Raw genomic sequence first — 19,339 nt, 5'->3', positions numbered from 1 at the left:
TTCACTTGTGTTGGTGTTCTTCGTAGCACGGTGGGTTGGTTCACGCATATGGCTCTTCATTTTCTCATACTGTTTAATGCGGACTTTCAGTTCGGCAATCGTATTCGCCCCGTACAAGCAGATTTTATTTACTGCAATGTCATTCACACCGTTCGCGACGTATTCACAGATAGCATCTTCTTCAACACGGGCTCGTTTTGCAATATTTTGCATATGGTAAATATACTGCAAAAATGACTCATTGTTCTTCTTCTTTCTACTCCGAAGCAGCTCGTGGATCTCAGCACTCGAAACTTTCGCACCGAACTCTTCTTCTAGAGCAGTTTTCAGTGACTCCCAACAATTCAAGCCACTCGAACTGTTTACGAATAATTTTGCCGTGCCCTTCAGAAGTCGGCGGCCGTACACAAACTTATGTGCGTCACTCCAACCAAAATTGTCACTCGTGTTTTCAAACTCTTCTAGCCAGTCATGAACGTCTCTGTCAGTGCGCTCCCCAGAAAATTTCTCCAAAGAGTCACCAATATCATTGAATGTGAACTGCGGCGCACGCACACGTTTTCGCGAATCTTCGCTACTACTCGACGACATGGTGTCCGAATATTCTTCTTCACTTTTCTTCGGGGTAGACGTTGCGATATTCTCTCGAGCAGAATGAAGAATCGTTTCTCCCGAAGTCCCCTCGTGGCAGTCACTAGCATTCACCAAGCGTCGAATCAATCTTTCTTTATTGCCGTTGATAGACAACTCCTTCGCCGCACAAAACTCCCGCAGCTGAGCATTTGTCAGCCTCGTCAGCACTTCTCGCACGAACATTTTTTCACTCAGTCTGTAGATGTGTCCAAATATTTCTCGGTTTGTGTTGGTGAACCGAAAACACGCATTCGTATGGCGTAGCCTCGGCGGCGATACGCGGCTCTGTGGAGACTTTGCTCCAGTTTTACTCAAGTTCTCTTCGGTGTGGAGACTTCTCTCTGTCACCAACACCTCACACAGATACTGATGTGAAGACCGCTCTCGATCTTTGCAAGGATCTCACTGCCGCCATTTGCAAAGAAATTGCAAATTTATCGTTTGCCACGGAATTTTCGCTCAAATCGACTCAAAACATGAGGGAAATCCCGGTTGAGCCCCCATGTAACAAAACAGTTTATTTATTGAAGCAATTTTAATGATAACAATGTTTAAATGAAATGGGACTTCCTTCAGTTTAACACCTCACACGGAACAACAAGGAAACTCGAGCTGTTGCTATGAGATCTCGCGGCACACTGAAGGTGTGGTTCTCTCTAATGTCTTTTGCTGTACTCACTCATCGTCCGTCTCGTTCTCCCTTACATTCATATGTTTCTATTGATAAGTTTTTTTGAAAAAAATTGATAGTAGTAGTGCAAAGTTATAACGTTTAAAGCGAGGAGTGTCAAATTGACCCTCCAGGGACTATAACGGGTAAAAAACCAGGGACGAATGAGGGTTAATAGTTTTGTCAGTTTGATATTTCAAACAAAAATTTTCGAAAATAAGTTAATATGGTTTGCTAAATTAACATTATGTAGCCTGAAGTAATAAAATAGGAAACTTGAAGGCCTGAACTGCCCATACTCGCATAACAGTCCCATATGAATTTTCATCATTCTTCATCTAAAATGACAGTTCGTCATTTTGAACATTGGACTTCAATATAAATTAATAAAAAAAGAGATTTTGTTCTAGAAATTACGAAAAAAATATCAACTAGTGACTGTTCCATATGAAATATACCCGCATAACAGTCCCATATGTGAAATACCACGGATGTCGTTACCTTACTATGTTTCTTTTGGTGAAATGATCTTTGATTTATTGCTTAAGTCATTCAAACAAGATTCAACTCACTTGATGTCGAATTATGCACACTACACAGTAAATTTAACTATGGTTTTTGAAAGGCAGGCTAAAATAAAGTAAGGATGGTCTTCCAGTGAGGAAAACTATCAGAAACAACTAAAAACCATGATAAGATTCAACTTACAATGTGGACACGAACTACATTTACAAGTTCAGAAATGATCAAATTGAGGTCTTAGAAAGGTTGCTTGGTGAGCAAACCATTTTCTGTATGGGACTGTTATGCGAGTAGATTTGAAAAAGGTCTCGAATATGCTCGCATAACAGTCCCATAACAAACAAAAATGGTGCTCCAGACCTTACCAGTTGCCAAATTTCGAAAATTTCAGGTCCTACGATTTTTTATGACAACCTAGAACACATTCCATGAAACGATTTTTTTTATGCTGAAAGCTGTGGTCACAACTTTAAAATGTATTCCAAAACAGAAAAGGCTGATTTTCTCGCTTGCTTGTTTCTGCATATGGGACTGTTATGAAAGTAGAGGCAGTGAAGCCTTGTGAACTTTGATAAAATCAGCTAGAAATAAACTAAATGTCACAAGCTTTTGAGCAATTAAGAAATTTTAACTATAGGTGAATGTATATGAAATTTTCAAAAATAAAGGTAACAGCACTGAATTTTTCGGTCATATTTGATTTACTTGTTATTCCTTCAAGCCTTAGTATAATTTAAGGTTTGCGTTTGAAAGTGTGTTTTCAAGCTTTCGAGTCTGCCTATCAATACACAAGAAAAAAAAAGCTATTTTCATATTTTCCATAGCACTTTTTTCAGGCTGGTTAAAGCCGGAAAATGATAAAAATAAAATAAAAATTAAGTTACTGTTGAATTTTTAACTCAATATTACAAGGTTTTTGTCGACAAAGTATTTTCATCAAACATAATTGCATAAATTAGATTTATCATCACAAAAAAAAAATCTTTAAATTAATCCAAAGATTATTTCACATTTCAGCTGAATTTTTTAAACAAACTGACTCGATTGCAAAACTTAAATACGAGCGTAATCAGAATCTGAATTTAATATTTAAAATCGGAATTCAAAATCTGATTTCTGAATCTAAATTCTAAGTTTGAATACAATTTCTGAATCTCAATTCCAGATCACAGTTCCTGACAAAAAATCTGTATTTTTTTCTTCTTCTGTTACCAGCATAGCCAAAACAATAAAGCGTGGAGTTCCCTGCCAAAAGCTTCATTTATGTTGGTAGATTTTCATAAAAAAAACAATGAAATGTAAGTTATAAACTGTAAAAAGGTTCGATCTCACCAAATATACCAAATCTTTAGTTGGCTGGAGCAGAGCTGATACTGGGACCTATTTTAACCGAATCTTCTGAAGTTGATTTGCCTCTTCTCGCATTTTTCCGGTGTATGAAATATCCTCGGGATTATTGATTTTGCTTCAACGAACTTCACAATTATGTTCACCATCGCGGTTAGAATCAGCTGTATTCGATTAATCTTTTTAAAGCTATTTTCTTACTTCTGGAAACAGAAATTCACGAAGGGAAAATTTGGACGTCCTTGCAAAGCAACGCCTACTTGAACTCTCTCCTATTAAAAAATCTTTATTCATGTAAAAGTATTCAGTCAGAAATTTTTGATTGAAACAATGAATGTTGGTTTTCAAATTAGTTTTTTTTTCTTATTATTCATTTTAAGTCCAACTTGTGAGTCTGAATGTAACATTTGAATGATGGATTTGATGCTAAGTTTCCAATTTTGCACCACTAAATAAAATTAAAGGTTATAGGAATTTCAAGTAAATCTGAGGGAAAAATTCGTTTTTAATTTTTAATATCTAATTTCCTTTTTCCGAAAATTACTGACTTTAAACGCTGACGAATTTTGAATACGGATCATGAATCTTATTTGAGTTAAAAACTTAAAAAAAAGCATGTGAAATTCTATGATTTTTATTCCATGATGAAAATCAACATCACATTGATATTGAATTGAGCTGAAAATTTTAAAAATAAAACTATATACTGTATTCAGTGTTTGCATCATTCTATGATATTGAAAACTATTGTGAAAGTACTCCAGTATTGGGAAAAATGAAAGCTTGCTTCCTTGAAAAACAAGTCCTTTGTCAAAAACAAGAAAACTATTTTTCTTACTTCAAATGGTAATTTGTTAGAAACAAATATAAAAATAAATAAAAAATTTGGGATTTCGATAAAATTAAAAATTGTATCATCAATTCTGTTAGTATCTTTTTCTGTTCTGATAGTTCTCTTATAGTAATATCACGAAAAACCAGATGGCAGCACAAACTCCAAAACATTTCTGCGCAGAAGTTGTATGTATGAAATATTTCATTGCACGCAAGTTTTTTAAATCCCTCAGTCAGTCAGTTGTATGGTGACATGTGCTCGCTGATTTTTGGCACTAATGTCGAATTAATAGTTGATCGGTAATTACATTCGACCCCAACCCCCATTGTTGTCAAGGTAAGGCAGGCCCACTGATTTCAATTCAACTTTTGGGGAATACATTATCGCCAAGCTGAAGAATGACAACTGATTTTGATTGTTGGTTTGTGGATTACCCACAATCAAAATCAGTTGTCGTTGTCCAGCTTGGCGGTGATATGTTCCCCAAAAGTTTGCTTGTGAATTGCGCGCTTATTTGCGTTTGCATTTACCTTTGCGTTGGTCAAATGCTTTGGATCTACACAGTCGGAATCCGTTTGCTGCTTCCGGAAACCACCAAACAACGTTGGTGTTTCCGTTAATTTTTTTTAATCGATTATTTAACTAGCTGTTTCCTTTCCAGCTGCCAGAGTAACTCAGTGTCCTAAGAATGAAACCTTCCGGAGGATTGGACGACCCTGTGGGAAATCCTGTGGCACTTATGGACAGCTGTGTGCCATGAAAGCCATCAATCGATGTCAGTGTTTAGTGGGTTATGCCAAGAATCGCTCGAATGTTTGCGTTCGGTTTCGAGATTGTCCCAAGAATTGGGAGTTTGCCGAATATTTTGAACGACTGTAGAATAAGAATTTTTTTTTTGTTTAAAATAATTTTTCAACTTCAAAAATTTGTATTATAACTAGGGGTGTGATGAATAAATAGTATGTAGGTAGTTACAATTCAATTACAAATATAAAGAAACTTTTATTTGCTCATTAAAATGTCATCAAGCGATTTATCACAATGTATTAGTTTTTGAGGTAATGATGTAAGTTGCTATGTTTTGCTTAACTCTAGCTGTGATTCTGGAAAAACAAATTAAGTCAATGTGTATTAAAAATTTCAATGATCCACCAATGGGCCCCAGAACAGTCTCGAAGCGTTTGCCTCATTTTCGGTCAGAAGGAAATCCCGTCCCAGTTTGATAAACTCATCCAGCGTAATCTGACCGTCACCATTCTTATCGATGACTGCAAACGAAACGGCGGCATTTTCCTCGGTCAATCCGAGACAACGGAAAAATAGTTTGAATTCATTCAGAGAAATCGCCCCCGAATGATCCTTGTCGACGGCCTAAAATCATTAATTTTATGATATTAAGGGTTCAGTATAAGACGAACTAGATTAAACTCATACCCTGTAAAGATAAGGCAAAAATCGGTGCACCTTCCGGCGCAAATCCTTATCGTTGACCACGTGGTGCATATCGGCTAGATACTGCTCCACCGTAATCAAATTGTACGGTGTGATTTCTCCCCACTGTTCCGTCCAGGTGCTTTTCATGATTTCCCTGAATTCGTCCTTTGCGCGGTCATCCAGATGGCCCAACGATCCGAACTTCTCGGTCAGCAGCCGGAAGTCGTCGTACGAAATCACTCCGTCGTTATTGACGTCCAGCAGGCCGTGCAGGGTGCGCATCTTCCGGCGCCAGAATTCACTGGTTCCCTAAAACAAATAAAAAATTATGAATTCTAAGCCAATTACAACGTTACCGGTAAAGTTTGTACCCTTTCACGCCGTTGCTTGATCTTCCGCTCAACCCGAGGGCTGCGTTCGTCATCTGAATCGGAATCCGAGTCACTTTCGTAGGCCCGTTCCGGGCGATTGCTTTTCTTCGAATATTGTCTGACGTTTGTAGATAGGAAGCTTGGTCGAGTGTTGGCCGCGATTGATGATTTCTGGGTCTGGAATGAAGAAAATGGGTTATTCGACGTTGCAATGCGAAGGTCAAACGGAGATTTGATGATTCCACAGCGGAATCTGTTAACATCCTCCGTTGAATCAAAGATTTTGGCAAGTCTCAGAGATACAGCGCTTTGAAAAAATGAAAAGGTACATTTTTGGAAAATAGAATTGGAAAAATCATAACCTTTTCTGACATAAGGACGTTTAAAAACATAAATAACACACGACGTATTACAGGACACGACACTTAACGTTCTTACTAACGGAAAAAAAGGAACTAAAATTACCTTTTTGTCGACCGGTTTCGGGCTCGATGTTGCCCATCTACAGGACGATGTCCGACTGATTCCGCAGAAGAAAAACACTAACACAGCATCATACTATCACGTAGTATTTGTCGAAGAGGGGTTGGTTTTTATACATTTTTGTTTGCCAAGTTGAAAAGCGGCGAAATGATAGGCGCGTCATCCTCGTTCATTAAAGGCCTCTCTGAAGTCGTGATGTACATCGATTCCCAGGCATTTAAATGTGACGCTTTTCGAACACATTTTTTGAATTTCACCTTTTCCCAATCTATGGAATGGTTGAATTCTGATGCATGGGCGGCTACACTGGATTCGTTGGATCTGTTGTTTTCTACGGCGTTTTTATGCTCCTTTATCCGTGTTTTAAATTTGCGCCTTGTTTGGCCAATATAGACCGCCGGGCAGGCCTCGCAAGGTATCTCGTAGATACCAGATCTTTCCTCCGGAGGCACCTTATCCTTTAGTGAAACCAAACAATCTTTTAGGGTGTTGCAACTTTTGTAAGCCACTTTCAAACCGTGGTTGGAGAGGATCTTCCGAATGCCATTGGTCAGTGGTGGGTGGAACGGCAAACTGACCCTTTGGGATTCTTCCTTTTCTGGTTTGAAAGTGGTGGCATTACTTCGGAACCTTTTTCTTTCGTGTTTGCGTAGGATTTTATACACGAATTTTTCGTCATAACCGTTCAGATTGGCCGCCAATAAAATCCTTTCTTTTTCGCTTTCAAACTCACTGTTTTCCATCGGTATGTTGAACAAACGGTGTGCCATTGAATGAAACGCAGCTTGTTTTTGTGCACCAAAATGATTTGAATCTACCGTTATGTAGCGATCGGTTGATGTCGGTTTTCGGTAGATTCCAAATTTCACCGTGCTATCATCTTTTCTGGAGATGAGCAGGTCGAGAAAAGGGAGTTTTCCATCCACTTCTTTTTCGACGGTGAATTTGATCGAGCTGTGTTGGCTATTCAAGAGCTCAAGAGTTTGTGGGAGATATCGTTCTTTAACTGTGGCGAAGATATCGTCGACGTAGCGCCACCAAACTCGGGGGAAAAGTTTTTCCCTTTTTTCGAGATCGCAAATTTAAAACACGGATAAAGGAGCATAAAAACGCCGTAGAAAACAACAGATCCAACGAATCCAGTGTAGCCGCCCATGCATCAGAATTCAACCATTCCATAGATTGGGAAAAGGTGAAATTCAAAAAATGTGTTCGAAAAGCGTCACATTTAAATGCCTGGGAATCGATGTACATCACGACTTCAGAGAGGCCTTTAATGAACGAGGATGACGCGCCTATCATTTCGCCGCTTTTCAACTTGGCAAACAAAAATGTATAAAAACCAACCCCTCTTCGACAAATACTACGTGATAGTATGATGCTGTGTTAGTGTTTTTCTTCTGCGGAATCAGTCGGACATCGTCCTGTAGATGGGCAACATCGAGCCCGAAACCGGTCGACAAAAAGGTAATTTTAGTTCCTTTTTTTCCGTTAGTAAGAACGTTAAGTGTCGTGTCCTGTAATACGTCGTGTGTTATTTATGTAGTTAAAAGTTCTTACGTTGGCACAAACCACTAAAATGAGGGACGTTTAAAAGTCTGCAAAATGTTCTGACTTCTGCTTCTCGATTCTTGATTCTCGATTTTTGATTCCTGACTCTCAATTCTTGATTCTTGATTCTCGATTTTTGATTCCTGACTCTCGATTCTTGATTCTAGGTTCTCGATTCTTGATTTTCGATTCTCGATTCTTGATACTTGATTCTCGATTCTCGATTCTTGATTCTTGATTCTTGATTCTTGATTCTTGATTCTTGATTCTTGATTCTTGATTCTTGATTCTTGATTCTTGATTCTTGATTCTTGATTCTTGATTCTTGATTCTTGATTCTTGATTCTTGATTCTTGATTCTTGATTCTTGATTCTTGATTCTTGATTCTTGATTCTTGATTCTTGATTCTTGATTCTTGATTCTTGATTCTTGATTCTTGATTCTTGATTCTTGATTCTTGATTCTTGATTCTTGATTCTTGATTCTTGATTCTTGATTCTTGATTCTTGATTCTTGATTCTTGATTCTTGATTCTTGATTCTTGATTCTTGATTCTTGATTCTTGATTCTTGATTCTTGATTCTTGATTCTTGATTCTTGATTCTTGATTCTTGATTCTTGATTCTTTGTTCTTGATTCCCGATTCTTGCTTCTCAATTTTCGATTCTTGATTTTTGATTATTGATTCTTCATTTTCGATTCGCGATTCTCCATTCTTGATACTTGACTCTTGATTATTTATTATTGATTCTTGATTCTTAATTCTTGATTCTTGATTCTTGATTCTTGATTCTTGATTCTGGATTCTTGATTCTTGATTCTTGATTCTTGATTCTTGATTCTTGATTCTTGATTCTTGATTCTTGATTCTTGATTCTTGATTCTTGATTCTTGATTCTTGATTCTTGATTCTTGATTCTTGATTCTTGATTCTTGATTCTTGATTCTTGATTCTTGATTCTTGATTCTTGATTCTTGATTCTTGATAATTGATTCTGCATTTTTTGAAAAATGTAGTATCAATTGAAAATTGTGAATTGAATCTTAAAATTATTTATCAAATGTGCAAAATTTCCAAAATTATCGAAAATCGATGCTCCGAATTTTTAATCGAATGATTCTGCATCCATTGACCATCCGACTATATGAACAACCAGCTAATCGAGATTGCTTTTATGATCTTCATTGTCAATGTTCTCTGCTTTGTTATTGTGTCGATCGTTCATATTTTTTTTAATTTGGGGTTTGGCTAACACACAGATTGATACACTCGATCGAGTTGAGTTCAACTTCAACATTAGGGGTTTGAAACTTAGAAGAGGAAAAAAACAAAATTAAAAACTGGTTTCACGGCTTAGGAAGAGAACTTGAATCTGAAGAACTTTCTCCTTGGAAAAAAATGGTTTTCTGTTATCGTGGCAATGATCTGGGTGTTCTAAATTATTGAAGCAAGAGGGACCATACTTACTTTTACCACGTGTAATGGTGACGTTTTACCCTGTTGATGATGAGGAACCAAGTTGATCGCAGCAAGCGAGGTCAAGTTTCGTTCCACCAGCAAGCGTTTGCCCATCGAAGATGAAGAAGGTGTGGAAAATCGCACGCAATTTCGCAGCACAGCAAATGCCATCTTAGATTGTCGTTAGTCGTTTGACGTTTTTGCGAAGCTTGCGAAGTGAATTAAGTTTCTGCTCAGTTTTCTTTCACAAACACGTGTTTTCTCGATTCCAGCACTTTCTCAACTGTATTTAGGTATTAGAATAATTAATAATCAACTGTACTTCAACCGTATCACACAAATTCCAGGGTTCCCCTTCGATGCGTTTCGATTCGCGTTCGAACTGGAAATGCGTCTTAGTTGGAAACTTTTTGGCCCAGCCAGCAGCGGCGTCGCGAGAAAGAGACAAGGATCCAACAGAAGCAGCGTTTTTTGTGGGTCTTGTTTGGTTTGGTGTTCCTAGTTTGGCGATAGATTTTAGATAGACGACGAATACTGAAAACATGCCGTTGTGTTATGTTGTTCTCTTGCGCAACACGCATACAGCTCAACGCGGCCAATCCCTGCGCTGTCCCACCCCCCCTTACTTGATAGCGCGTCGCGATGCTGTTGTTCTTATTATGATTCGATACAAAAAAAAATCCAAGCGGTTTCGCCGCTTATCCATCCGGATGTTTTTTGTATTTCTCTATTCCTACGATCGTTTGAGGGAGATTTTTGTTTTTTGATGTTTCTCCATTATACACTTGTTGATTTCAACTTTCCTAATGGATGTGATAAGATCTAAATGTGAGGCGTACGCGTAGGTTCTTAAACTAAAATTAAACCATCCAATCCCATATAAAATCAAAATGTTTTAGCTATTATGCTGAATTTGGAAAAGGAAAAGAATTGTTTTTAAACGGCTTTAAAATAGCTACATTTCTAGGGATTCATACCATTTTAAATGTGTTTACAACATGTGTCCCAATAGCTTTGCAAAAAACAGCTGTATTTGAATGGCAAATAAAGTTTGGTTTCGTTGTGTTGGACGAATTCTAATGCCTTTATAATAGTGTCGAATAGCTACGCAACAAAAAACTATAAACCAAGAACCATCCGGTTTATAGTTCTGCTGAACAATTTTGGCAAGCGCCAAAAAAAACGGCATACAATTTTAACCGAAATCCCAGTTCACAAACATCATTAGAATGTTGTGCATCGCGACGCCCGTTTATTCTGTTCTGTTCTTCTTCCACAACTCACTGACCGGCATTTGGTGGCGTCGTGGTATTTTGTTCTATAACTAACTGCGCATATAAGAAGGTATGTTCGGTAAGGGAGCGGTTGCAGCATAAATTCATTCAAGGGGACATTTCATTCACCTACCGGATTGTGGTATGGTACATATTAACCCGTCTCATATTTGAAATTTTTATTAAAAATCAAGAATCATGAACTAAAAATCAAGAATCATAAATCCAGGATCACGAATCAAGAATCAAGAATCAAGAATCGAGAATCAAGAATCAAGAATCAAGAATCAAGAATCAAGAATCAAGAATCAAGAATCAAGAATCAAGAATCAAGAATCAAGAATCAAGAATCAAGAATCAAGAATCAAGAATCAAGAATCAAGAATCAAGAATCAAGAATCAAGAATCAAGAATCAAGAATCAAGAATCAAGAATCAAGAATCAAGAATCAAGAATCAAGAATCAAGAATCAAGAATCAAGAATCAAGAAGGTCGGAATGCATTCGGCCGATGGACGTTAGGCCGAATGGGTTATCAGGCCGAATATGCCACTAGTCCGAATGGGTTATTTGGCCGACGGTTATCCAGCCGAAAGCACGCAATGCAGATAGGATGTTAGGTCGAATTGCTAGGTCGATAAGACATCTTTTACACCTGTCTGAATGTTAGTCATCAATGGTCGTTAGGACAAATGGACGCTAGGTTTAATGGACGATAGGCCGGATAGACGATAGGCCAAATAGACTATAGGCCGAATGGTCTTAAAGCCGAATGATCATTAGGCCGAATGGATGCTAGGCCGAATGGTCGTCAAGCCGGCCTAGCATCCATTACAAAATTACAAAAACGATCATTCGGCCTGACAGCCATTCGCCCCAACTTGCAAACAAGCATTACTATGTCTTTTCGGCCTAGCATACATTCGGCTAAACGACCATTCGACCTATCGTTCAGTCGGCCAAATGACCATTCGGCCAAATGTCCCATTCGGCCTATTATCCTATTAATTCGAACATCCTTCGGCCAAGTTGACCCATTCGGCTTTGCGACCTTCGGCCTAACATCTTTCCGGATTGAGCGCAGTTTCGCATGAGTGGTTTTTCCTATAATCGCTTTGCTCCTTTATTAGCTATTAGTTATTTCGTCTGCTCCAGATGATGATCCCAAAGACTGTACAACTTTTTCCAAATCATCCAAGGTTATTTGAGAAAAGTCGTTCATTTTCGATGCAGTGTAATTTTCTGCTTAAATACTCTGCTGGTTCTGGTTCAGCGCTACTAATTTCTTCGACACTGGTCACAAAGTAGGCATTGAACTTATTGGCAATTTCCGATAATGAAAACTCTAAACCAGTGGTTTTCAAAGTGGTCCCTACCGCCACCTTGGGGGCGTTGAGAGTTTCCAGGGGGGCGGTGAGCTCAATTTTGAAATTTGGGGGGCGTTGGAAGGGCTCTTGGGGCGGTGAGGTCGTAATTCACATTTTCACAAATCACGAAACAACGTAGATTTAGAAACGAATCAATTCGATGCAAAACAATGAAATTACGTTACAGAACTAAACATCAGGTTCAAGCCTAAAATATCGATAATTTCACAGAGCTGCATGAAAATTTTTATTCCAGTATCCCATTTTTTTTTCTTAAAATGTATCTAAAAAAATTTTTATATTGTCACAGATTTTGTGTATCCTCTACTACGCATTAACGGGATGAATCATCCAACCGGATGAAAATCCCCGAAAAAAAACCCTCTACATGTTGATCTTGTTTTATGAGATTATTTTGGGTTATACTAAAAAAGATTAATTTTAGATGGCAAGGCTTGAAATTTTTCAAAATATATTGTCTCAAAAAACTGATATTTCTGTTTATCAACCATCGAAAAAACCTGTGATACCCTTTAACATCTGTGATTAGTGATAGGTTTTTGGGAAGAAAATTTGAAAGAATTTTTTTAGGTTAGAGAACTTTTATTTTAAGTTCTTACTTGCTTATCTTCATTTTGATTGAGCCATTTGCATTCGATAAACTTTAAATCTTTTCGGTTATTACTTACATTTCCGGAATTCAGTTATTAAAATTTAATTTAAAGTTTAAGCCCCGTGAATGCAGCAAAACTTTGAACAGGACTCAAATTCAGATAACAAGAAATAATATGTACTATTTTTTGCGTTTTTTCACCGGCTGGACAGTAATAAGTTTGTAATTTTGTGTTCAATAATGCAAATTTATGGTGAATATATAATTTTGATTACCAAAATTTCAGATCCATATATGATTTCATATCAAAACAAACTAATAATACAGTTCAAGTAATTGTTCAGTCAATTTTACATAGAATTAAGTGTTTGCTGTGAAGCAAAATTAGGCCCTTGGAGCCGAAGGATATATGTACTGTACATAAGTACATGTACATATGTACATTTCGAGAAAGCGCGCTTTTTTGTTTTTGTGTTTGGTCATTTTTCACACATTATTCGAAAATTTGCATTTTTCTTTCGGACGAAATAGTATTTAAATAAAATTCTAATATTCTGAATAATCACGAAATATGGTTTTAAATATGAAGAATCGTTTTATTTTATTTATTTGAAATTTATGCAACTGAAGATTGAAAATCTTTTGATTTTTAACCTTTTGTAGAATAATTTGTTTGATGATTATTCTGTTACTGTTTCTGAAAATGTGCCTACTACCAATCTACATGTGTACTATTTTGTATCGTTTAGTTTTGCCAATAAACTGTCCCGAAGAATCGTTTGACATTATAAAATTAAAATCGACCATTTTTACACTTGTACTCCCCTTTGGCTCTAAGGGCCTCATATAGATTTGATTGAATTTTGAATAAGGTCTTACAACAACATAAAGTCATAAAGTTATGGTTTTTCAACGATCCAGATTATCATTATTTTAAAATTTTCTGAAAATTTGCCCAGGGGGGCGTTGAGCTCGGAAATTTTGCAAAAGGGGGCGATGAGTGAAAAAAGTTTGAAAACCACTGCTCTAAACCCTAGAAAATTATGAATTTAAAAAAAAAATCATATGGAAGAAAACAGATTAAAATCAGTTAGTTAAAAATATTATTAAGTAATTCTATTCTATAAAACTGAAAATAAAAGAAGACAATAACTATCCACAAAATTTAAATAAAATTAAATAGTGGTTTTGACATAAAACAAAATTGGGGAAATCATAAAAATTCAACAAACTTCTTTTGAGTAAACAAAATAAACCTAAGAAACCAAAAAATTCAAAGAGATAAAATAAATAAAAATATCAAGAAATTGAATAAACATAACCAAAAAAAAAAAACCAGAAAATCTAGAGAATAAAAAAACAAGAAAATGAAATAAAATAAAAATTGAAAACCCTAGACAATTGAAAAAATAATCTTTAAATTCATAAAAAAGAGAATGGAAAAATAAAGAAATATTAAACCATCGAGAATCTCCAAGAAACACAGATTTAGTTGATAAAATACTAAGTTTCTTCGAATAACGTTCGTACAGAAATTACAAAAATTCAATAAATCACGAAGAACAAAAAAATCTGTAAAATGAGAAAATCAAGAAAAAGAAAAAACACGAGCGCTAAGACGCTAAAATTGAGGATTATGGATGAATACCAAGATTAAAAACAAATTGAGAAAATTAAGATTAAATCATGAGAATTAAGAACAGTCAGGCATAAATTGAATTCCGAGATCGAAATAAAACGAAATAATAACAAAAAATAATCTAGATTTGAGCGGAGAAATTTTTTTAAGAAAATCTACAATATCTAGTAAATCATGATTTAAAACAAATCCTTAATAACCGATTAAATGACGAATACAAATATGGAAATTCAAGAAGATTAAAAAAAAAAAACAACAAAATCTAGAACTATAAAAAACAAAAAAAAATGACAAAATATACTAAATAATAAAAATCAAATATGGGGAAACCTAAAAATAGATCAAATCAAAATTAAAATTAGGAGAATAAAAATTTTAGAATAAATTGAGAAAGTGAAATTGATAAAATCAATAAATTTCTAAATTAAAATTAAGAACCAGTAGTTCAGATAATCAAATGAAAACTTCAAAAAATAAAAGGTTCGCGAAATTTATTCAAATCCATCCAATGTTACAAATGAAAAACTCAAAAAAATTAAGAACTCTGAGAAAATCAAATGAAATCCAAATAAGAAAAACATTTACGAAATAAGGGAATTTAATGATTTTCATGTTTTCTATTCTATTTTTTTTTAATTATTATTTGAAATTTAGAAAAAATAGAATGCTAAAGAGTTTATGAAAATAAAAAAAAAGCAAAACAATGAAAATAAGATGAAAAGAAAAATAAGATTTACATGGAATCGTAAGAAAATAATAAACATAATATTAAAAACAATCAAATCTAAATTTTTCAAAAAGTAAAGAAAATAAAAAGACAAAACAGAACTGCAAAATTAGTGAATATTGAGAAAATCAAATAATAAAAATTAGGAAAAAAAAAAGAATTTCCATTGCAAGCCAGGAATCAAAAATAAAAAATCAAGAGAATTTAAAAAAAACCAGGAAACTATCAGAAAATGAGGATAATCAATCAGTTTAAGATTGAATAAATAGAAATAAAAAAAAACTATATAATCAAGAACATAAGAAGGGTAAAAGAATCAATAAATAAATAAAAAAAAAGCGCAGTTAATTTTGAAAAAGCTAGATTTTCAAAATAATTAAAAAAAATCGGAATCATTATGAAAAAAATCATGTATGTAGAAAATGTATAAAATAAAAAGATGCAAAAAAATTAACAAATCGAAGAATATTCTGGCTTAGTTGCCAGACTTGGTTAAGAAATTCCAAATCGACTCTTGGATCCAACGAATCCTTCAATTTAAAATTAATTTTTCACAAGCTTTTTAAACCGCCATCATTTCCCGCTAGGGGCCGTTCACATACCACGTGGACAACTTAGGGGGGAGAGGGTGGTATGGAAATGTCCACGCTTGTCCACGGAGAGGGGGTAGGGGTTAGGGCCATGTCCACGTGCACATACTTACTTTCAAAATATTTTCTAAAGGTGAATAAATATTAAGACGTTTAAATTAAAATCTAAAAATGACAAAGCTTACCAGTTTAAGTTTAAACAATTAGTAGCTACCTGAAAGCAAGTGATAAATACGGGAAACTGAAATGAAGGGAGAAAATTCGTCAATGATCACAAAAAATTGTGTAGCCAATGATTGAATTTGTGGTAATTTGTGGCAATTTGTTAGAGAAAATTAGAAGGTTTGAGTTCGTTGAGATGAATAAACCCATTGGGCTTAAAATCCCGGAAAAAAAGTTTGAGTTCAAATGAGAGACTCCAGTGCTGAGAGAAAGTGAAAATGTGTCAATTGTTGCAAATTATTGCAATTTGTGAATTTTGATCAATACCATTCCAAATGCAAAGAATTCTCTCTTGATTTTAATCCCTCACGCAGAGAAAACTAGGCTTTTGAACCAAAACAAAAATGATTTTGTTTCAAAACATTCATTTTTTTGAATCTAACTCCTGTTTTATTTGAACCAAAAACTTTGTTTTTGATTCAAAAAAATATTTTTTGAAACAAAGAATTAATTCTTTGAACTAAATATTTTTGGATTTTGAATTTATGCAAATACTTTGATTCTAAATAAATGTTAATTGAGCTTATTTCTTTTAAAACAAAGTCAACTTCTTTTAAACCAAAGGAAAATGTTTTTAACTTGAAGAAATGATTCCTTAAAATAAAAACTTCAGCCTTTGATTCAAAAGATATTTTGATTTGCCTTGCAAGAAGAATACAAAACCGAAAAATCGAATCAAGTTTGGCCGGTCGTGTGAAAGTGTAGGTCAGAGTTAGCTATATTAGAAGGATTCAGGATGAAGTATGGTAAGTATGTTAATTAAAGAGTGAATATTGAAGATTTTCTATAAGTGATTGCGTTTTTACAGAACCAGAGCCGAAGGATGGTTTCCGTGGATGCCTCAACCGAGATGAAAGCTGGGCACGATGACACCGCTCCAAATCCAGCGGTCAGGTCGACAAAAATTTGGACCGGATCGATTTTAGTGAACTAGTTTGTGGCCAAGTGTTTCATCTGTTGTAAATAAAAATAAATTTAACATATAAATTTCTTTCTTTTTATTTTTTGAAATTCCTAATAGGAATTTCAAAACAACAGGAAATATGTCCACCAATTGGAATGAATGGAAAATGGTTCAATGAACCAATCTTTTTAAATCTAAATCTAAATAACATTGTGGCAAACGAAAACAACTTTGTATCAAATGAAACTGTTTTATGTTTCAAAGTATTAAGATTTTGATTCAAAGATTTTTCAAAAGAAAAATTCTTTGAAACAAAGGAAAATGTATTTGAACCAAAAGAATTTTTATTTGTCCCAAAACCAAAGGAAAAAATCCTTTGTTTTTGCGGCACTTTCCTTTGAAATAAAAAACTTTTTCGCTGCGTGCTTGGATAAATATGTTAATTTGGAAATTTAAAATTTTTAAATCAGGAAATTCTTATTCGGTTTTTTTTCAAAATCAGCCATTTCTATAACAAAAAGGCAAAAAGTGGTGATTTCTAACTGTCAAATTATGGGTATTAAAAAAAATATATTTCAAATCTGTCCACGTGGACATCCGGGGAGGGGGGTAGGGGTTTGCCAAATGTCCACGCTTGTCCACGGAGGGGGAGGAGGGGGTCAAAAATTTCATTTTTCTGTCCACGTGGTATCTGAACGGCCCCCTAAAGATATTCGAGCAAGAGAGTCGGTCTAGTAATGTTCGGTAACACGATTACAACAATGAGACACAATCAACTCTTGGATAGAAAACGTCGTCGTCTTCCGTATTTTTACCTTCCACTTCTTCCGCTCATTAGAATTTCATATTAGCGAGTCGTTAATTGATGTTTGTTTTTGGAATGGAAACTACGTGCGTTGAAAAACGTAGGTAGGCCTACAAATATTATCGGCTGCATAAACCATTCGTTGCATTTTACCAGCTGTTACAATACTGTTTTCCCCTATCGAAAGAGATTTATATTCTCTTGGTGTACGGGTATTTCACATATCTTTGTTTTCGCAAACTTCTAAAGCTTCGAAGCTCAATATTTCACCCAACGCTTGCATGCAACCGCACGACAGGCGAAATATTTCACACATGCAATTCATCGAAATTTTTCACGCCAAGCTTTCTGTTGCGGTTGCAAGAATTCTTTCAAATCTTTTAAATTGTCACATGCAGGTGGCAGCACTAGTCTTGGAAAATGTTCGGCACTAGATGAGAATAATTTCTTATTTTCAATTAACATTTATTGAGACATATGAGTTGTGATAAGTTCGAAAACTGACAAAGGTTTTTTCCATTATAGTAAGAATGTCAGTTAACAACTAATGACGACAAAAGTAGCTTTCAAAGTCTTGAATGGGACGTAAAAGATGAAAAAAAAATTGTTCTTTTCGTTAGTTATGATGAGCACGTGTTTCGAAACACGTGTGACACTTTTTGTAGTTCTCAAGCCAAATTGAGAATGTTGTTGGCCTTCTTTATGTCGTTTACATGTCCCTCGATTTGAACGTACCTGAAAATAAAGACGTAGAGGTTTACAAAACATTATTAGAATTCTCTGGAGTAAAAAGGAGCAAAAACTCACATCTCGCTGATGATGTGTTTGATGATTTCCTCCTGTTTGCTGGGCAGCGAAACGATCCGTTCGTTTTCCGACTTCTGTTTCTGTTCGATTTGTACCTGCTGGGTGGTGATCTTTTGCTTGGCCAGGTCCACATTCTTCTGCAGCTTCTTGGTGGCTCGGGAGATATTGTCGATCATCTCGGCGTAGGTTTTCTCTGAGAAGGATCCCTTCGGAAGTCGAAGGGTGGCAAGGCGAACCACTTCTTGAGCTCTGTTGGTGGATTGAAAATGATAATCAGTTAGTCTTTTTTCTTTAATATGTTAGTCAATTGTTACCTTTTAAAGAGCGCGCTCTGTTTATCGCAGATATCCTCGTAGTTCTCGGCCAAACGTTCCGCCTTCTCTCGGATTTCCTGTTTCTCCAACTGAAGTTGACTAATTTCGTCGAGCTGTTGTTCTTTGAGAAGCTTCAGCACATGAACTCGTCGAGCGATCTCCTGACGTGCTTTTTCATGTTTTACAAAGTAATGCTCTCGAAGCATACGAGTGGCTTGTGTGAGCAGTTCGAACGATTCCTGAGCGGAAGGTTCGGTTGATTTGTCCAGCTTAAGAATGGGTTGCGTTGTGCCGGACTTCAGGATCGATTGAATGCGATCCTGGAAGGAGTCTTTTAGTAAATTTCTCAAAGGCGAGTCAGTTCCATTAGAGGACTTCGCAGACGTTTGTACTTTGATGTCACGAATCATGCTGTGATCGGCAATAAGATCTAAGCTCACAACCTGACCGGAGGCCAGCTGAAGCACAAGTCCCGAAGGGGACTGTAAAAGGGCAAACCCTAGAATGGGGTTCGAATTCTTACTTTGGAATGCCTTGGTACAGACAACGTACTCAGCATTGCTATGCGTGTTAAAAAGTGGATACTTATCGGTAGTATCTTCCAGGCTTTCAACAAACTGGGACAGTTGTCTGGTGAAGTCCAGCGTTATTGCATGTAAACCCGCATTGTGGTAGGCAAAATAACGAGATTCATTCAGAAGATCCTTCTTCAAATGAATAGGACAGGAGTAGGATCGTGTTTCGTCAACTCCAGTCAGTCCAAGCTCGAGTT

General features: G+C 35.8%; 2 protein-coding genes across 2 annotated transcripts; both read right to left on the bottom strand.

Annotated features, from left to right (window-relative positions):
* Positions 1 to 5,076: 5,076 nt before the first annotated feature.
* On the bottom strand, positions 5,077 to 9,648 carry LOC129756581 (sarcoplasmic calcium-binding protein-like). The gene is made up of 4 exons (XM_055753488.1): positions 9,316 to 9,648; positions 5,813 to 5,989; positions 5,442 to 5,750; positions 5,077 to 5,378 (listed from the first exon to the last, which is right to left on the bottom strand). The coding sequence occupies exons 1-4, from the start codon at positions 9,475 to 9,477 to the stop codon at positions 5,148 to 5,150; spliced, it is 879 nt and encodes a 292-aa protein (XP_055609463.1). The 5' UTR covers positions 9,478 to 9,648; the 3' UTR covers positions 5,077 to 5,147.
* An 8,257-nt stretch (positions 9,649 to 17,905) lies between these two features.
* Positions 17,906 to 19,337, bottom strand: LOC129754028 (nuclear pore complex protein Nup88-like; the record flags this gene model as incomplete). Its single annotated transcript, XM_055749884.1, has 3 exons — positions 17,906 to 18,181; positions 18,254 to 18,502; positions 18,568 to 19,337. Coding segments are annotated over 3 exons (1,086 nt in total), but the record flags the coding sequence as incomplete, so codon positions are not given.
* Between the last annotated feature and the right edge of the window lie 2 nt (positions 19,338 to 19,339).

This window comes from Uranotaenia lowii, chromosome 3 (assembly GCF_029784155.1).
Source record: "Uranotaenia lowii strain MFRU-FL chromosome 3, ASM2978415v1, whole genome shotgun sequence".
NCBI classification, from domain to species: domain Eukaryota; kingdom Metazoa; phylum Arthropoda; class Insecta; order Diptera; family Culicidae; genus Uranotaenia; species Uranotaenia lowii.
This window is presented reverse-complemented; position numbering and strand designations above follow the sequence as displayed.

What these genes read in the sequence shown, in the direction of transcription:
- LOC129756581 (XM_055753488.1), bottom strand. Translation starts at nt 9,477, where the DNA reads ATGGCATTTGCTGTGCTGCGAAATTGCGTGCGATTTTCCACACCTTCT. An exon ending in CACCATTACACGTGGTAAAA is followed by an intron (nt 5,990 to 9,315) that starts GTAAGTATGGTC and finishes TCTTCATTCCAG; the next exon opens with ACCCAGAAATCATCAATCGC. An exon ending in TTTTGCCTTATCTTTACAGG is followed by an intron (nt 5,379 to 5,441) that starts GTATGAGTTTAA and finishes TAATGATTTTAG; the next exon opens with GCCGTCGACAAGGATCATTC.